Below are 18,306 nucleotides of genomic sequence, written 5' to 3'. Positions count from 1 at the left end.
TCTCCGTGTTGCGGTCAACTTCTCATCAGCATAGTTGGCTACCCATTTGACTACATGTAGACGAGATGTACTGCACCTTTGCCAAACACAGCCACCATATGTCCAAGGGTGTGTTTGGAGCAAAGTAATTTTATGATGCAGCAAAAGTCTGGATCCATCCATCCATTGGGACCATACTCTGCACAGCGTTGGTGCTGTCTAAGCAATCTCCTTTTCTATTGGGCACAATCCTGGACAGGTCGCCACTCCGACACAGGATACCAACAAGCTGGCACTCATTTTCCTGAGCTCGGAAGGATGACAGGCAGAGTCAACCCCACCTGGTATTCATTCTATGGCTGAGTGGGATTTGAACTCAGAATCCAAGGATCCTAAGTCCACCAGGCATAAAAGTCTGAATGGTATTCTGAAAGAAGCCTGTTCCTCTAACTTTTTGAATGGCTCTCAAAATTACATTTCACTGGCTGTACAATTGCAGAAACAGGACAGTAACTAAAATGGCACTCGGGAGAGTGCAGACGTCCGCCAGGCTGAACAGTTTACGTTTTGTTTCTCACTTCTCGGCCGAATCTGCGTCCGAACCTTAAACAAAATCTAATGAGCTTGTTATTGTCACCTACTCAACTCATCCACCAAGTTTTGTTGCATTCCATCCACAACCTTTGGAAATATCGTTTTTGGCCCCATCTCTCAATGGTGAAGAATCACTTGGAATTTTTTTTTTTAATTCTTGTATCTGAATCCGCATCTTCACCAAATTCGAATCGATTCATCCTCGTCACACACCCAACCTGTCCACCAGGTTTCGTCCAAGTCCATCCATAACCTTTTGCGATATCCTGCTCAGACAGGCAGGGGTGAAAACATAACCTCCATCCACCTTTGGTGGTGGAGGTAATGAGTTGATTTGTGAAAAGGATGGGAGGGGTGAAGAGCATGGAGTAACCACAAAACTTTATGAACTGTCAACTTTGTTCTCCATCATTCTCGGGGGAATCGTCCTTTAAGTGTGTTGGGGGTAAGAATTCAATTACTGTGGCATACAGCTCAACAGGGAATGCAAGACAGAAAAAAAGCAATTCTTCCTTTCAAGTCTGCCATGTCACCATTCGAAGATTGTTTTTACCTCCACCACCGCAGGTGAAGGAAATTATGTTTTCACCCCTTTCTGTTTGTTTGTCTGTTTGTGGACGGATTTGGATGAAACTTGGACACGTTGGGTGTGTGACCATGACAAATCAATTTGATTTTGGTGAAGATCTGGATCCGGATCTGACGACTAGAGTTTTTTTAAAGTGATTCTTCACTAATGAGAGATAGGGCCAAAAGTGATATAGTACTGTACAGCATGATATCTCAAAAATGTATTGGGTCTGGGGAGGTATTAATACCTTGTGGATCAGGTATTACATCGCTTAGGTATGCACATGTATGAGTGTCCTTCGAGTTTATTACTATTTTTTTGTGTTTTGATACAAAAAGGGGAGTGGAGGATTGTTCGAAGAAAAACGTGTGAGGGGTGGGGGGGGAAGAATGGATTGAAAGGAGTGAGAACACTCCCAGGTAAAAGGACATGCAGGTCACCAAAAGTGCAGTGGACTGGTGTGAGGAAGCAGGGAGGACTGAAACTGGGAAGAAGGACCTTGAGAGGAGAGAAAGGACACGCCAGAGCTCCAGGCATGCAGGAGTACGAATGTGAAAAGAAGCATTGAGGGGGTGACGAGGGCTGCTGCAAGGTGCACGTCTCGAGGTGCTAATCTTTGCTGGTTCACTTCATCACTGGCTCTCGTCGTCTCACTCCTGCATCAAAACCGAGTTGCAATGAGTCCTGCATCGACACCACCAAGAGTCGATGAAAAGTCCTCACCTGCAATTTAAATGTTTGTACACGTGTGATCTGTGGCACCCACTGTGGGTTAGGTTATATTTATTTCTCATCATTGTGCATAAGTTTGCGTGTCCCCATTTCCCTGTTTGTGTCTTCATTCGCACGGTTTGTTTCGAACTGCTCGACCCGTCCACCTTTTCCCCTCGTATTCATAAATATACCCTTTAAAAAGGTAAGAAAACGTTTTCCATGCATCCACCTTCCGTGTGCACGTCGTCAATTTGGGCGACCTGAGGGAACGGTAAAGATTAAAGGGTCACTGCACCGATTAGAGCAAGAAAGAGAAAGTTTGAGGTGGTTTGCTACTTCTGTTACTAAGTGCAGTTGACAAACCAACACAACCCAGTCGCTGAGGAAAAACGAGGGTGTCTAATGTTGTGCGGTCAGAGGAGGTGCAATGGGGGTGAGGTGTGGTTGAAATGTGGATGACGTGCAGAGAAGAAAATGGAAAGTGCGTGCCTGTGCGGTCGCTCTGAAAAGAATGGTTGTTCAGGACTTGCCCTCGCCACGAGACAAAAAAACAGGAGACAACGTGGGAGAAGACCTCTTACGTGTAAGACTATCTGCATTTAAATGTGTTATCTGCTTGCCCAAATGAATGCACCCTGCACGGCACATGATCACTCACTCGCCCATCGCTCTGCTCCATTCCATGAGCTCTGTCTGCCTTTCGTCCTGTACTGCTGACCAAGCCAGAAGCTCCCTATCTCTCGGTGTTTAATAGTTATTTGGCGAAGGAGGAGCCGAAATGCGGATCAGGACCGGCTGTAGGAGTTTGAGTGCCCCCATCGATGCACGGACGCTTCCCCAAGTATTGGCCCTGCCCGTGCGAGGACTTGGCACCGGAAATGGCCTCATTTCCGAGATTAACATGGGGCGAGGGTATCTGGTAGTGCTCCCTGGCCATGAACATATGCTACATACCCAATGGGGGCCAGAATTGAATGAAGCGCTTGGGCTATCCATACGCTGCTGAAGGGATTTTTGCACACACTCGCACTTCAAGCTTTATGCCAGAACGTCCTGAGCATAAGCACCAGCAATGGTAATGGTATGTTGTGCCCATTGCTCAGGACTTGCCCTCGCCAAGAGACGAAAAACTACGAGACCACCTCCAAAGAGCAGTGGTGACTGGTTGCGGAGTTTGTACTGGTGAGTTATGGCATGATGAGTTATTGTGGAGATTGATTGAAATGAAAATATCTATCTATAATTCCAGCAATGTTTGTGTGTGTCTGTGACCGCTGTTTCCCGACAACCACTGGTCCGATCTAATTGAAACTTGCCAGAAATATTGCTGGGGTCCTGAGTATGTGCCTTTTCAGGGTTTGATATTAATTGGACAAGTGCTTCCCAAGTTATGGCCATTTATTTACCAAACCAATGAAAGGACACGTTGCTGCGTAGGCCGGTGCGCGGCTGGCCGACGATGACATCACGTGCCGTGCCGGTTACGATGGGGATCGGTGCCTTAGTTACCGTGGCGTAGGAGTGACAATGGTCAATGGCAAGCAAAGACAGGGAGGTAAACTTGATTTTAATTAACTCGATGTGTATCACAGCAGTTGTTACTTCAATGCAAGCGATAATTCGTGGAATGCATGTGAACATTCCGGACGGGCATGCACCACTTCCGCATAGTGATGACTTAGTGTATTCTAATAATTTCTCAATTTCTTATGCGCATTTATAGATTAAACACAATGCCGCAATCCAGTCGTCGTTTACGAGAGTGAAGGAATGGCCTGTGTGGTTGTTTCTGGCTCACAGTTTGAAAGTGTTTTTTTGTTGTTGCACGTACGGGCACGCACCAGTATATATAAATGATGAAAAAAAATAAATGTAGAAGCACGGTTCGTTATTGCTTACAATGTATAAACATACCCCACAAATAGTAATATCTACAAAATAAATCAGGAGTATCCATCTGTACCCGAATTACTCCCTCAGTTTTGGGGTTAGCCATGCCAACCTTTTGAGGTCCCAGCGGTTTACACCCATAAAAAAGAAGAAAAAAAAATATATATATATATGTACATACACACACAAGCTGGAAGCCTGTGGTAAAAATACCAAAAAAGAAAGGAAGCCTTTTATTGTTGTGCTGGCTGAAAGCTCAAAAATAGGGGCAATACCTCTGGGCGCTCAACTGGTAGCGACTGGATAAGAGAACCACGGAACCAGGGCAGGTATGGACCCACGAAGGATATAACGGAGAAGAAATTAAATACGTATGGATTTTTTTTTTTTAATGCCATAAACACACTTTGGTACATCACGGGTGACAAAAGGTTGTGGTCAAGTTTCATCAAAATTGTGTCGTTTCTGAGAAGAGCAAATACATATTTTTTGGGGGAAACCACCTCGTTTATACCCCCATTGGCACCCCTACAATCACCATGCACAACAAATTATTCATACATGCCATATATCATTTCGATCCCAATCCTTGCTTGAAATGGATTCACTTGTGCATTAACATTTTTGTTGGAGACGTTCATTTTGTCCATCTCACAGGGCATCGTAAATCTGATGTCCACGAAACACCCAATTGTCCATGCTTGTGAGGCCACCGGAGCAGGGATCGGAATGGAAGATGCGGTTTAAACCAAGAATGGGCAAGCATACGAGTCAGGTGTGAACAGGTTGAAGTACGAGTTACAGCACCAGACTGTGCCCTGAGAGAGGTTGTACCGATGGTAATTAACATGGGGTTAGCTTGCTGCAAATTAAATTTATTCACAGTAAATTCATAAACTTACTGCCACAAGATTTCCAAATGAGCCGTTTTATTTTGTACAAAGAGAAACACAGCATTGCACTAGTTTTATTGTTCTTTCAGCGATTTCAACAACCAAATGCAACTCCAACAAGAATCTTAACCTGTAATATCGCACAAATTCCTCTGCCAAAGCAAGGACATAATCACAAGAAGGAAGTCAATGATGTGGTCCCTCCATGGTACAGGATCCTATTACTCATAAATGTCTGCGCTTTGCTCCTCTGCTCCCAGCATTCATTGCACGCTTGAATGCCTTGTGTTGTCCTGAACTCTCAATGCCAACAAATGTGTCCTCAACACCTTCATCTGCACAATCACTCTTGTGTCCTCCCAGTGGTTCACCCACAATATTGCGAGAAGGGGCTGCAAGGAAAGCAAACGTACATCTTTAAGACACCGCACATTTGACATGATGTTAATCCTTCAGTTATGCTCCTTTTTCTTCATCCGTATGCAGCACAAAGCTGTGACGTAGCATCATTGGCTGATACAATGTCCTCTACTGGTTGGGGAAGGAATTTATGAATCACGGTGCCGATGAAACACCGGGATGACAGTTTGCGGCTCGGTCAGGATTCAGACCCAGGCTAGACAGGGGGTTCCCATTGTGTGCTGTCTTTTTGGCTGTTGATTGCATCATTGGTTAGGGGTGCAGCTATGCCGCTGATGCAGTGCCCCTATTACCAATATACTGGTGCTCATTTCACCAACCTCAGAAGAATGACAGGCTGAGTCAACCCCCTGGTGTTAATTCAGTGGAAAATGAGGCTCAAACTCAGGATGCTAGGATCCCAAGCAACCACCCTAACCGCCAAGCCAACACCAGGTTCAGACAGGAGGTACAACCACCACAAAGAGGAATCCCGAATCGTTGTAATGATTAGAATTTATGTTAAAGCTGCACTTTGGTGCAAAAAGAGAAAATGCACTGAATTTATTTTCAGGGACAATATACACTCGTACGACATACATACACAGTCAAAATACAGGTCGGAGGGTCTGAAATATAGTCACCCTCCCAAACTTAACATTAATTCCCCTTCCATTGAGAAATACGAGAGACTAGACAAGAACCGGCAATTCCAACCGACACCACATCCCTCCACAAAAATATAGATGACTACAAGGGCACTCAGTGGAGCACATACCTCTGCCACATAATGCTTGATCCACGAGAACATATCAGGCCCAACACATTTTTGAAATACTTTGCTATATACCGTTTTTGGCCCGATCTCTCAATGGTGAAAAATCACTTTGAAAATTAAATAATTCTCGTATCCAGATCCGGATTGGGATCTTCACCAAAATCAAATCGATTCGCCTTTGTGACACACACAACCTGTCCACCAAGTTTCATCTGAATCCCTCCACAACTTTTTGAGATATCGTGCTATATATTGTTTTTACCCCCATCTCTCAATGGTGAAGAATCACTTAAAAATTCTAGTAGTAGGATCCAGATCCGGATCTTCATGAAAATCGAATCAGTTTGTCCTTGTCACACTCCAAACCTGTCCACAACTTTTTGAGGTTTCCTGTGCACAGACAGACAGACAGACAGACAAACAAACAGACAGAAAGGGGCGAAAACGTAACCTTCACCTTCAGTGGCGGAGGTAACAAGTACAACAACCTACCAACCACGTGGGAAGGAACGAGATAATCCCATCGAAGGAAAGTTGGGACTATGGGCTATCATATTTGAGGCCCCGCGAGGAGTGATGGAAGCGACATTTTTTAATGATATGATGACGATAGACTCGGATGATAGGGTAAGGGTTAAAATAGTGCAAAATGGCATTAACTCCAAAATAGCCGATGTGTCCCTTGCATCACTCCTCACGGCACCTCACTTGTTTTCTGGTTTTCTGCCTGAAGGCAAGTCCAGTACTGCGGAAGCAGTTTCTTGGGAAGGGTTAAACTGGGTAGTTTGGCTTTGCCTTCTCAGCAGTAGTTAGGGCAGGAATTTGTAAATTAGCCTGTTGCCGGTGATATATTGATAAATCGCTCTGCCACAGGCAGATTCATCAATGTATGTGCCATCCCTTGGATGGATGTTAAACGGGTGTCCTGTCTGCCTGCATTAGTTGTTGGTGGACTTTGAAGATCCCACAGTGTCCTTTGTGAAGAGTTGATGAGCTGTCACTGGCACCATGAATAAATTTTCTCACTCCCACATATGAGATTTGTTACCTGATTTGTGGCATCCATATTTTTGTTGTCAGCTAAGGTTTCATCGTGAGAAGGGTGAATGTATACGGACACCCAGTAGGATGAAAAACATTTTTCCTTAGAGGTTGGTGGCAGGATTTGCACTCTGGCCACCGTAAAACACTTCATTCCGCAAAATACACATACCATTTATATTTCCCATGGACCAGGCCATTCATCCATTGGGACCATACTCTGTGCAGAGGGTTGGTGCTGTCTAAGCAGTCTCCTTGGCTATTGGGCACAATCCTGGATAGGTTGCCACACCGACACAGGATACCAGCAAGCTGGTATTCATTTTGCCGACCTCGGAAGGATGACAGGCAGAGTCAACCACACCAGATTTAAATTCAACAGACAAGGGGGATTTGAACTCAGGATCCTCGGATCCCAAGCCCACCAGCCGAACCATCAAGCTTACATTAGGGATGACCAGGCCATAGTGTCTGGAAAAAGATAATGTGAAAATAAACAATATGAAAACAAAAGGTTGAGGTCAAATTTTAGATTTATAGTGAAAATGTCTGATTTCAGATGTTTCAATTTAGGAAAAACAAGTGTGATGGAATGACAATCAACAAAATGAATCTGAGGGATTACGACTGAGTCGGACATGTATGAATGTGTTGAAGCTAGAAGATACAGACCGAGAGGTTATTTTGTGTCAACGACCCGGCTTTCTTAGCACTGTACAGCAGACAAAGGACAACTGTTGTGCAAAGAAAGAGATTCCACACAACCACCACTATGACAAAACTTTAAAGCCATTGTTCCTTACCATCTTGTCCTGTGTCTGCAAATGTTTGAGACCAAGTGACAGCAAGGTTTGGACCTGGCGGAGAACGACGTTGGGGAGGCGCCGAGTCAGGTTCAGGGGCAGGTGGTGGTCTTGGTCGGAAAGGCCTTGGGGGCTAGGAAAAGGACAAGGCAGAACAAGACTAATAAAATCTGAATTGGTGAAATTCAAAAGAAGAAACCAAAATGAGGTTCATGCACCCGCAGTGGCCAAAGCAATGTTAAATGAGAAATTCCAAATAATTGAACTGCGGAGCCATAGTAATTAGTAATGACACATTGTTACAGTGGCCTGTAAAAGTATTCACCACACCCCCCCCCCCCCACTCCTTTTCACATGTTTGATGCCACCTGAGCTTATTTCATGATTCTTTCAAATCAAACTTGGTATATGGAGTCTTCACAAACGACTCCAAAGTAATAAAGCTTAAAAGTGCAGATAAAATGTCAATAAGTCAGATTAACAGAGAAAATCAGATGATTCTCAGTTGCATAAGTATTCAAACCCTTTGCCTAATTAACCCTAAATCACTTCAGGAGTAAATTATTTGTTTGAAAGGTGACAAAATAAGTGTAATAGGTTTCACCTGTATGTAATCAATGGTTTAACTTAAAAATTAATCTCCCCCACTTATCGAAGGAGTTTTAAGGTGCAACTCACTTGGTCAACCAACAAGGCAAACATGAAGACCAAGGAGCTTTCCAAAGATGTCAGACATAAAGTGGTGGAGAAACACCGTTAAGGAGAGGGTTGTAAGATTATTTCAGTCACTCATTATCCCTTTGAGTATGGTGAAATCCATCATTTTTTGTGGAAGACGCATCATTCCACCCAGATTCGACTCGGATCAGGTTGCCCATCCAAACTCAGCAGCCGGGCAAGCAGCAAACTGGTTCGGGATGTCACTGTAAATCCAATAATGACTCAAAGATCTGCAAGACTCTGTCTGAGATGGGGATCAGTGTTCATCATTCAACAATATCCCATTTCCTTCACAAAGGTGGCCTGTATGAACAGGTGACAAGAAAGAAACGATTGCTGAAAAACACACATATAAAAGCTCGTTTGGAGTTTGCAAAAAAGCATCTCAATGATACTGCAGGCATGTGGAGAAAAGTTTTGTGGTCAGATGAGACAAAAATTGAACTCTTTGGTCTGAATTCAAAGCGTTACATCTGGCACAAGGCCTTGTACTGCACATCACCCAGTCGACACTGTCCCGACTATCAAGTATGGTGGTGGTACCATCGTGTTGTGGGGCTGCTTTTCATCAGCAGGGACTGGCAAGCTTGTCAAGATAGCAAGGACAATGGACGGTGCAAAGTACAGGAGAATCCTTGATGAAAACCTGCTCAAGACAGCCAATAATCTGAAACTGGGTCGGAGATTCACATTTCAGCAGGACAGTGATCTGAAGCAGAAACCTAAAGCCACACTGGAGTGGCTGAATAAGAAGAAAATAAATGTTCTTGAGTGGCCCAAAGTTCTGACTTGAACCCAATTGAACATTTATGGCGAGACTTGAAGATTACAGTCCATCGACGATCCCCATCAAACTTAGCAGAACTAGAGAAATTTTCATGTGAAGAATGGGCAAAGATTTCACCATCTCACTGTGTAAAGCTGGTGGAGATTAACCCTAAATACTCATTGCCGTAAAAGGTTCTTCCCCCAAGTACTGACCTCAGGGGCTGAATACTTTTACCAGTGAATTTTGATTTGTACACGTTTTTTGTAGGTATTCCTGACATGTAACCTCCTTCAACCATAACAGTGTTTAGTTTGATCTCTTCAGTTACAAGGAAAAAAAAAAAACAAAAGTCCATTTGGAAATATTGTTTCTACATAATTCGTAATTTATCTAAGTGGCATTATTGGTCAAGAGTGAATACTTTTGTCGGCCTCTGAAGGTGACAATACTTGATTTCAGTCACAACAGGTTTTTTTGTTTTTGTCTCATCTACATGTTTAAAGTAATTACTTCCGCTGGCCAAGGGGAACACGGAGGTTGTTTTCACCTGTCTGTTTGTTTGTTTGAGCAGCACACATCTCAAAATCCGAGAATTTTAAAAAGTGATCCTTCACTATTGAAAGATGGGGCTAAAAAAAAGATATATAGCACGATATCTCAAAAAGTTGTGGACAAGTTGTGACAAAACTCGGTCGATGTTGGTTCGGGGAAAAACACCAAAACGATTTGATTTTGATTCAGGTCTGGATCCAGATCCGGCCTATCAGTAACTGTTCAGCCTGGCAGAAGTATGCTCTCTACCGAGTGCCATTCTAGTTTTGGACAGCACTATCTCCTCCATGCATAACCGATTCGTGACGACCACCATTAATGCCCCGAGGGCATAAAATCATGCACAATATGTGGACTTGCAGCACATGCAGACAAAGCAAGGCAGACACAGACAGACACAGATAATTCTTCCTTTTTATGCAGCATATCACTGTGGATAGAAAATTTGCTGGAGGAACAGTTGTGTTGTTCATTGTAGTAAACACGGTAAAGTTTATGTTTTTACCCCAATATAATAAATCTCCCCCAAGGATTGTAGTAAACACGGTAAAGTTTATGTTTTTACCCCCAATATAATAAATCTCCCACCTCCCCCAAGGATTGTAGTAAACACGGTAAAGTTTATGTTTTTACCCCAATATAATAAATCTCCCACCTCCCCCAAGGATTGTAGTAAACACGGTAACGTTTATGTTTTTACCCCCAATATAATAAATCTCCCACCTCCCCCAAGGATTGTAGTAAACACGGTAAAGTTTGTTTTTACCCCGATATAATAAATCTCCCCCCCCCCCCCCCGATTGTAGCAAACAAGGTAAAGTTTATGTTTTTACCCCGATATAATAAATCTCCCCAAGGATTGCAGTAAACACGGTAAAGTTTATGTTTTTACCCCCAATATAATAAATCTCCCCCTCCCCCAAGGATTGTAGTAAACACGGTAAAGTTTATGTTTTTACCCCCAATATAATAAATCTCCCCCCCCCCCCAGATTGTAGTAAACAAGGTAAAGTTTATGTTTTTACCCCAATATAATAAATCTCCCCCAAGGATTGTAGTAAACACGGTAAAGTATATGTTTTTACCCCCAATATAATAAATCTCCCACCCCCCCCAAGGATTGTAGTAAACACGGTAAAGTTTATGTTTTTACCCCAATATAATAAATCTCCCACCTCCCCCAAGGATTGCAGTAAATACGGTAAAGTTTATGTTTTTACCCCCAATATAATAAATCTCCCACCTCCCCCAAGGATTGTAGTAAACACGGTAAAGTTTGTTTTTACCCCGATATAATAAATCTCCCCCCCCCCCGATTGTAGCAAACAAGGTAAAGTTTATGTTTTTACCCCGATATAATAAATCTCCCCAAGGATTGCAGTAAACACGGTAAAGTTTATGTTTTTACCCCCAATATAATAAATCTCCCCCCAGATTGTAGTAAACAAGGTAAAGTTTATGTTTTTACCCCAATATAATAAATCTCCCCCAAGGATTGTAGTAAACACGGTAAAGTTTATGTTTTTACCCCCAATATAATAAATCTCCCACCTCCCCCAAGGATTGTAGTAAACACGGTAAAGTTTGTTTTTACCCCGATATAATAAATCCCCCCCCCCCCCCCGATTGTAGCAAACAAGGTAAAGTTTATGTTTTTACCCCGATATAATAAATCTCCCCCAAGGATTGCAGTAAACACGGTAAAGTTTATGTTTTTACCCCCAATATAATAAATCTCCCCCTCCCCCAAGAATTGCAGTAAACACGGTAAAGTTTATGTTTTTACCCCAATATAATAAATCTCCCACCTCCCCCAAGGATTGTAGTAAACACGGTAAAGTTTATGTTTTTACCCCGATATAATAAATCTCCCCCCCCCCCCCAGATTGCAGTAAACAAGGTAAAGTTTATGTTTTTACCCCGATATAATAAATCTCCCCCAAGGATTGTAGTAAACACGGTAAAGTTTATGTTTTTACCCCCAATATAATAAATCTCCCCAAGGATTATAGTAAACACGGTAAAGTTTATGTTTTTACCCCCAATATAATAAATCTCCCCCCCAGATTGTAGTAAACATGGTAAAGTTTATGTTTTTACCCCCAATATAATAAATCTCCCCCCCCCAGATTGTAGTAAACACGGTAAAGTTTATGTTTTTACCCCGATATAATAAATCTCCCCCAAGGATTGTAGTAAACACGGTAAAGTTTATGTTTTTACCCCGATATAATAAATCTCCCCCAAGGATTGTAGTAAACACGGTAAAGTTTATGTTTTTACCCCCAATATAATAAATCTCCCACCTCCCCCAAGGATTGTAGTAAACATGGTAAAGTTTATGTTTTTACCCCCAATATAATAAATCTCCCCCCCCCAGATTGTAGTAAACACGGTAAAGTTTATGTTTTACCCCCAATATAATAAATCCCCCCCAGATTGTAGTAAACACGGTAAAGTTTATGTTTTTACCCCGATATAATAACTCTCCCCCAAGGATTGTAGTAAACACGGTAAAGTTTATGTTTTTACCCCCAATATAATAAATCTCCCACCTCCCCCAAGGATTGTAGTAAACATGGTAAAGTTTATGTTTTTACCCCAATATAATAAATCTCCCCCCTCCCCCAAGGATTGTAGTAAACACGGTAAAGTTTATGTTTTTACTCCAATATAATAAATCTCCCCCCTTCCCCAAGGATTGTCGTAAACACGGTAAAGTTTATGTTTTACCCCAATATAATAAATCCCCCCCCAGATTGTAGTAAACACGGTAAAGTTTATGTTTTTACCCCGATATAATAAATCTCCCCCAAGGATTGTAGTAAACACGGTAAAGTTTATGTTTTACCCCCAATATAATAAATCTCCCCCAAGGATTGTAGTAAACACGGTAAAGTTTATGTTTTACCCCAATATAATAAATCCCCCCCCAGATTGTAGTAAACACGGTAAAGTTTATGTTTTTACCCCGATATAATAAATCTCCCCCAAGGATTGTAGTAAACATGGTAAAGTTTATGTTTTACCCCCAATATAATAAATCTCCAAGGATTGTAGTAAACATGGTAAAGTTTATGTTTTACCCCAATATAATAAATCTCCCACCTCCCCCAAGGATTGTAGTAAACATGGTAAAGTTTATGTTTTTACCCCCAATATAATAAATCTCCCCCCCCCAAGGATTGCAGTAAACACGGTAAAATTTATGTTTTTACCCCCAATATAATAAATCTCCCCTCCCCCCAGATTGTAGTAAACACGGTAAAGTTTATGTTTTTACCCCCAATATAATAAATCTCCCCCAAGGACTGTAGTAAACATGGTAAAGTTTATGTTTTTACCCCAATATAATAAATCTCCCCCCCAGATTGTCGTAAACACGGTAAAGTTTATGTTTTTACCCCCAATATAATAAATCTCCCCCCCCCCCCAAGGATTGTAGTAAACATTGTAAAGTTTATGTTTTTACCCCAATATAATAAATCTCCCCCAGATTGTCGTAAACACGGTAAAGTTTATGTTTTTACCCCAATATAATAAATCTCCCCCCCCCAAGGATTGTAGTAAACATTGTAAAGTTTATGTTTTTACCCCAATATAATAAATCTCCCCCCCAAGGATTGTAGTAAACATGGTAAAGTTTATGTTTTTACCCCAATATAATAAATCTCCCCCCCCAGATTGTAGTAAACACGGTAAAATTTATGTTTTTACCCCCAATATAATAAATCTCCCCCCAAGGATTGTAGTAAACATGGTAAAGTTTATGTTTTTACCCCAATATAATAAATCTCCCCCCCCCCAGATTGTAGTAAACACGGTAAAATTTATGTTTTTACCCCCAATATAATAAATCCCCCCCCAGATTGTAGTAAACACGGTAAAGTTTATGTTTTTACCCCGATATAATAAATCTCCCCCAAGGATTGTAGTAAACACGGTAAAGTTTATGTTTTTACCCCCAATATAATAAATCTCCCCCCAAGGACTGTAGTAAACATGGTAAAGTTTATGTTTTTACCCCAATATAATAAATCTCCCCCCCCAGATTGTCGTAAACACGGTAAAGTTTATGTTTTTACCCCAATATAATAAATCTCCCCCCCCAAGGATTGTAGTAAACATTGTAAAGTTTATGTTTTTACCCCAATATAATAAATCTCCCCCCCAAGGATTGTAGTAAACATGGTAAAGTTTATGTTTTTACCCCAATATAATAAATCTCCCCCCCCCCCCAGATTGTAGTAAACACGGTAAAGTTTCTGTTTTTACCCCCAATTTACCTCCTCTGGAGCCTTGACGAGCCGCTCGCTCCAGTCGATCCCCTCAGCGAACGGGTTCCTCAGGAATGCGGGTTTCCGGACGGTTTGTAACACCTCGGCGGGACTGGGCAAGCTGCAGCTTCGCACCTCTCCTGGTCCGCTCTCTCCTCCTTCGGTCCGAGGTGTCGGCGAACCCCGACCCTCCTGACCGTTCGAGTCCTCGTCCGAATCGGAGAAATTTCCCGCCGAGAAGAACGCCAGCGGGTCCTGCACGGAATTCGCCATCGCCGTCGTCATCGGGTCCCGATGTAAAATTAAAAAAATCCTTTTTTTTTTTTTTTTAAACCCGCGCTTTGACTGCTTCGTCTTGTCCGATCGATCCAATAATCTTGATGTTCCTCAGGATTATTACACCGGACGAGGAATCAACACTTGAATTCAAGGATCAATTAGGAACCATTTCCTTTACTTCCATCTCCGTACAGTAAATGTAGTCATGAAGTTTCCATAACCCCAAATAAACAATCTACATGAAGCACTAACACTTAAAAAAAACAAAACAACAAAGTTAACTTTGTAAATTTCTCCTTTTAAGCAACGACGAAGCTCGAGCGAAAAATCATGAACACGACCCAACTACACTGCCATGGCTTTCAGCACAGCACGAAAATAATAATTATAAAATTAACGATAATTAAGCTGGTATCGTTTTTCTGTATTAACTTACGGCCTTACAAGTCTTATGTTATATTTATTTACACGCTGATTGGTGAAGGAGTTGACAATGGGAGAATAATGTCTCCTTCTCCTTCTTCTGATAAAACCATTTGGACTCGACTCTTTTTTATTCAGGATCCGGATCTCCTTAAATACTAAACCCCTTTACACATCCTCGCATTGACGGTGCCTTTTGAGAGCGTCCATCATGAACTTTTAAATATATTCGGACATTTGCTTTTAAGTTTCGAAAAGTTCACGTTACTATTTAAAGATTATTCCATTTAATGTATTGTAATTTCGTAAATACACTATTTTCTCGTCATGAACGACGATCGTCCATGACGGGTGTCGCTATTGGCTCAATCAACGCACGTGACGAAATATCGGAAGTTGTTTTTGTTTCTTGTTCTTCAACTTCTTGTTCTTCTTCTTCTTTTTCCTCTTCTTCTTCCTCTTCCTGTTCCTGTTCCTCTTCTGGTGAAGACAAAACCTTGAGAACGCGGCTCTTGGACACATTTGTCCTTGTTTTCTCTCAATCTCTCGCCGCTGAGGGTTCGTACACAAAGTACGTACGTAACTCTTTTTAAACCCCCCCTTCTCCTCCTTGTGGCGCCAACACGTGACTCAAACAAAATAGCCTTCCCTCTCATGACACAAAATACCTCCCAAATGATTTATTCAGCGCACAATGATATATGTGCAGAAGACAGTTTATCCTCTTTCCCAATCATGACCATCGTTTGACCAAATATACATGTAGGAACAGGACTATCGTCAAATCAATGGCACTTTGAGGTAATTAAACATCCCTTAGCTCCTTGATTGAATTAATTAAAAAGATTGTTTGTCGTTATGTTTTGCAATCTTATAATTCGGTTTCAATGTGCAAGCTCAGCGACTACACAAATCATGCGCTTGCTGACTCCCCTCAGCCGTTTTGTGGGTGTATATTTAGCTTTGGCTGCAATCCCTCCCGCTCGCACTTTCTGCCTTGTTTTTTTTTTTTTAATTCTTTAATAATTCACTGACGTTAAGCTTTCTCTCAGCTATCAAGTGGAACCCTTCCAATGAGTTCGAAAAAAAATATCATTGAACTTTACAAGAGAATAACACGTCGTGGATGTGAAAGAGTTTTTGGTTTGACGAGAGATGGCGGCATTTTCGATCGTTGACGGTGATCTGAAAATGGTCAAAAAGGAGCTGCTTGGCGCCGTACAAGCGTGCAGAGACCGGGGTTTGTGGCACAGTGCAAAGTGGTAAGGCCGTTGAATCGACGTTGCTTTCTGAAGGCGACAGACTTGTTCTGATTACAGTAAATAACGTGACTGTGTTCATGTACTGCACTGTATATAATAATAATTATATGTGTGTGGAGGTGCGTCACACTTTCCGCGATTAATTTTGGCGGTTTAATTTCTCCATAATGATGCTCTGCTGTTTTGTTTAAATTAAAGATTTCGCAGTACTGTACATGTATTTACCTCTCTGACGCTGATAACAGTTGCTTATAGTTATTTCATTGGTAAAGTCAGAATGACGTCTTTACTGAGAGTATGACGTCACTTAAATCGGTATCCGTATTTTCCGATTATTATTTTCTTAGTGACGTCATATTCGCTTGACGTCATATTGGCTTCTTGGTGATCCGGTAGTGACGGCATATTAGCTTGACGAAATGAAGTTTCTCTTCTGATGTACCGAAGCAGTTTATTTGCAAGGTTTGCATTGGGTGGTTTGCCATTGCCTTCCCAGCAGTAGTTAATGGCAGGAATTTGTGAATTGTTCATAGTGCCGGCGATAGCTCCCCTCCTCTTCACGAAGGATACCGTCGGATCTTTAACGTCCACCAACTAATGACGGTGAATGGAATTTCCATTTTGACGTCAATCCGAGAAACAGCACACACATCGATCAATCACCTTGCCTGTAAAACACCAGAATGACAGTTTACAGCAGGGTCGGGATTCGAACCCAAGCTTGACAGCTTCGAGGTGAGTGTGCATACCTCTTGTCGAGACCATCCTGCCAGCCTTACTCAGTACTCGTACCAGTTAAATTACACTTAATAAATATGTAATGTTTTGTGGAGTACTATATATATATATATATATATGTATATATATATATATATGTATATATATATATATATGTGATGTGCACATATAGGATTTGTTTAAAAAAAAATTGTATACAATGTCGAGGCTCATATGAGAACTAACACATAACGCACAGCAAGGGGGTGCATGAGACGAGAGGTGGGAGAGGGAAGAACAAAACAGTTGGGAACAGAGACATTAGGAGATCTGTCGAAGGAAGAGGGATGGGGAGGGGAACACGGCGTATACAAGATGGGCATTACTGAATTCATGTTCTGCATTACATAATACTAGTACGTGCCCGTAAAAATAAATAAATAAATATTCCAGCCGCGAGCAAGAAACAGCAACCACACAGGCCGTTTCTTCGCTCTCGCGTGCCCGTACGTGCGTGGCCCGGAAGTTCACATATCACAATTACGATTATCCGCAATTTAGGTTTTGATGGTCAATCATTCAATTAGCGCCAATGTATTTTACCTCTTCGCAATGTCGTCGCAAGGAAAAACAAAAAGAGAAGAGAAGAGAAGAGAGAAAAAAATTACTTCCTGGTTCGGAGCATACCAGCACTCTGATGTTACCAAAATTTATGCACCGTCTAATATGAAAACGATCATAACTTGGGGCATTGTGTTTATCTATAAATGCGCATAAGAAATCGAGAAATTATTAGAATACACGAAGTCATCACTCTCCGGAAGCCCGTACGTTGTAACCCGTAATGTGGAACGTGGCTGAGCTTCCCTTCCCCATTGGCCACGCCCACGCAACAACATGTCCTGTCATTGGTTTGGTAAATAAATGGCCATAACTTGGGAAGCACTTGTCCGATTAATATCAAACCTTGAAAAGGCACATCCTCAGGTCCCCAGCAATATATCTGGCAAGTTTCAATTAGATCGGACCAGTGGTTGTCGAGAAACAGCAGACACACACACACACACACACACACACACACACACACACACACACACACACACACACACACACACACACACACACACACACACACACACACACACACACACACACACACACACACACACACACACACGCACGCACTGCTGGAATTATAGATATTGGAGAGTTCATAGAACACGATACCCCGTGCAGTGTTGAGTTTATACTTCAATTTTAATAAAAATATAATTAAAAAAAAATCTGGAAGTTTACCTACACAGCCACATTGGCAGAGTCTTCTTTACCCCCATACTGTCCCTCTCACATGCCACGCCCTCTTAAGATTATATATATATATATTGTTGTGGTTGACGAAATTCGCAAACCACCATTCAGGTCCCGTAGGTGAGATATCTCTGTAAGTATATGGTAGTTAGGCCCAAACCCGTTGTTTAGAGGGAATAAATGTCATTCATTCGGGCTGCGACCCTTTTAGATAGCCGTTTTTCTTTTACTATCTTTATTTTGGACCAGCCGCCATTACTACCACCACAACCACCACCAACCACGTCTCAACAGCCATCACACAACAACCACCAACCGCAACGCCGCTTCACAACCA

At 41.9% G+C, this 18,306-nt stretch overlaps 2 protein-coding genes across 9 annotated transcripts in view; one reads left to right on the top strand and one right to left on the bottom strand.

The window, feature by feature from the left end:
* Nucleotides 1-2,708: 2,708 nt before the first annotated feature.
* CDC23 (cell division cycle 23) overlaps nt 2,709-18,306 on the top strand; it is a 121,776-nt gene continuing 106,178 nt past the window's right edge. For 5 of the 7 annotated variants that reach the window (XM_085849954.1, XM_085849958.1, XM_085849956.1 and 2 more), the window contains exon 1: nt 15,003-15,253. In XM_085849954.1, coding sequence (XP_085706080.1) covers nt 15,027-15,253 — 227 coding nt within the window. In that variant the 5' untranslated portion in view covers nt 15,003-15,026. Of the gene's footprint in view, nt 3,041-15,002; nt 15,254-15,724; nt 15,945-18,306 lie in introns of those variants that run through there. The other 2 variants (XM_085849959.1, XM_085849960.1) reach the window with 2 other exon arrangements.
* C12H1orf52 (chromosome 12 C1orf52 homolog) lies at nt 4,117-14,485 on the bottom strand. 2 transcript variants are annotated; one of them, XM_085849966.1, is made up of 4 exons: nt 13,990-14,485; nt 7,663-7,795; nt 7,032-7,191; nt 4,117-5,033 (listed from the first exon to the last, which is right to left on the bottom strand). In XM_085849966.1, the coding sequence occupies exons 1-4, from the start codon at nt 14,263-14,265 to the stop codon at nt 5,009-5,011; spliced, it is 594 nt and encodes a 197-aa protein (XP_085706092.1). In that variant the 5' UTR covers nt 14,266-14,485; the 3' UTR covers nt 4,117-5,008. The 2 variants fall into 2 exon arrangements, with proteins under 2 accessions (XP_085706092.1, XP_085706093.1); XM_085849967.1 differs by lacking the exon at nt 7,032-7,191 and having other exon boundaries at nt 13,990-14,474.

The sequence above is a fragment of the Eptatretus burgeri genome, chromosome 12, assembly GCF_056783735.1.
Source record: "Eptatretus burgeri isolate ZD-2024b chromosome 12, Ebu_testis_v1, whole genome shotgun sequence".
Taxonomy (NCBI): Eukaryota; Metazoa; Chordata; class Myxini; order Myxiniformes; family Myxinidae; genus Eptatretus; species Eptatretus burgeri.
The sequence above is the reverse complement of the archived record's forward strand: the minus strand, read 5'-3'. Positions and strand labels throughout refer to the sequence as shown.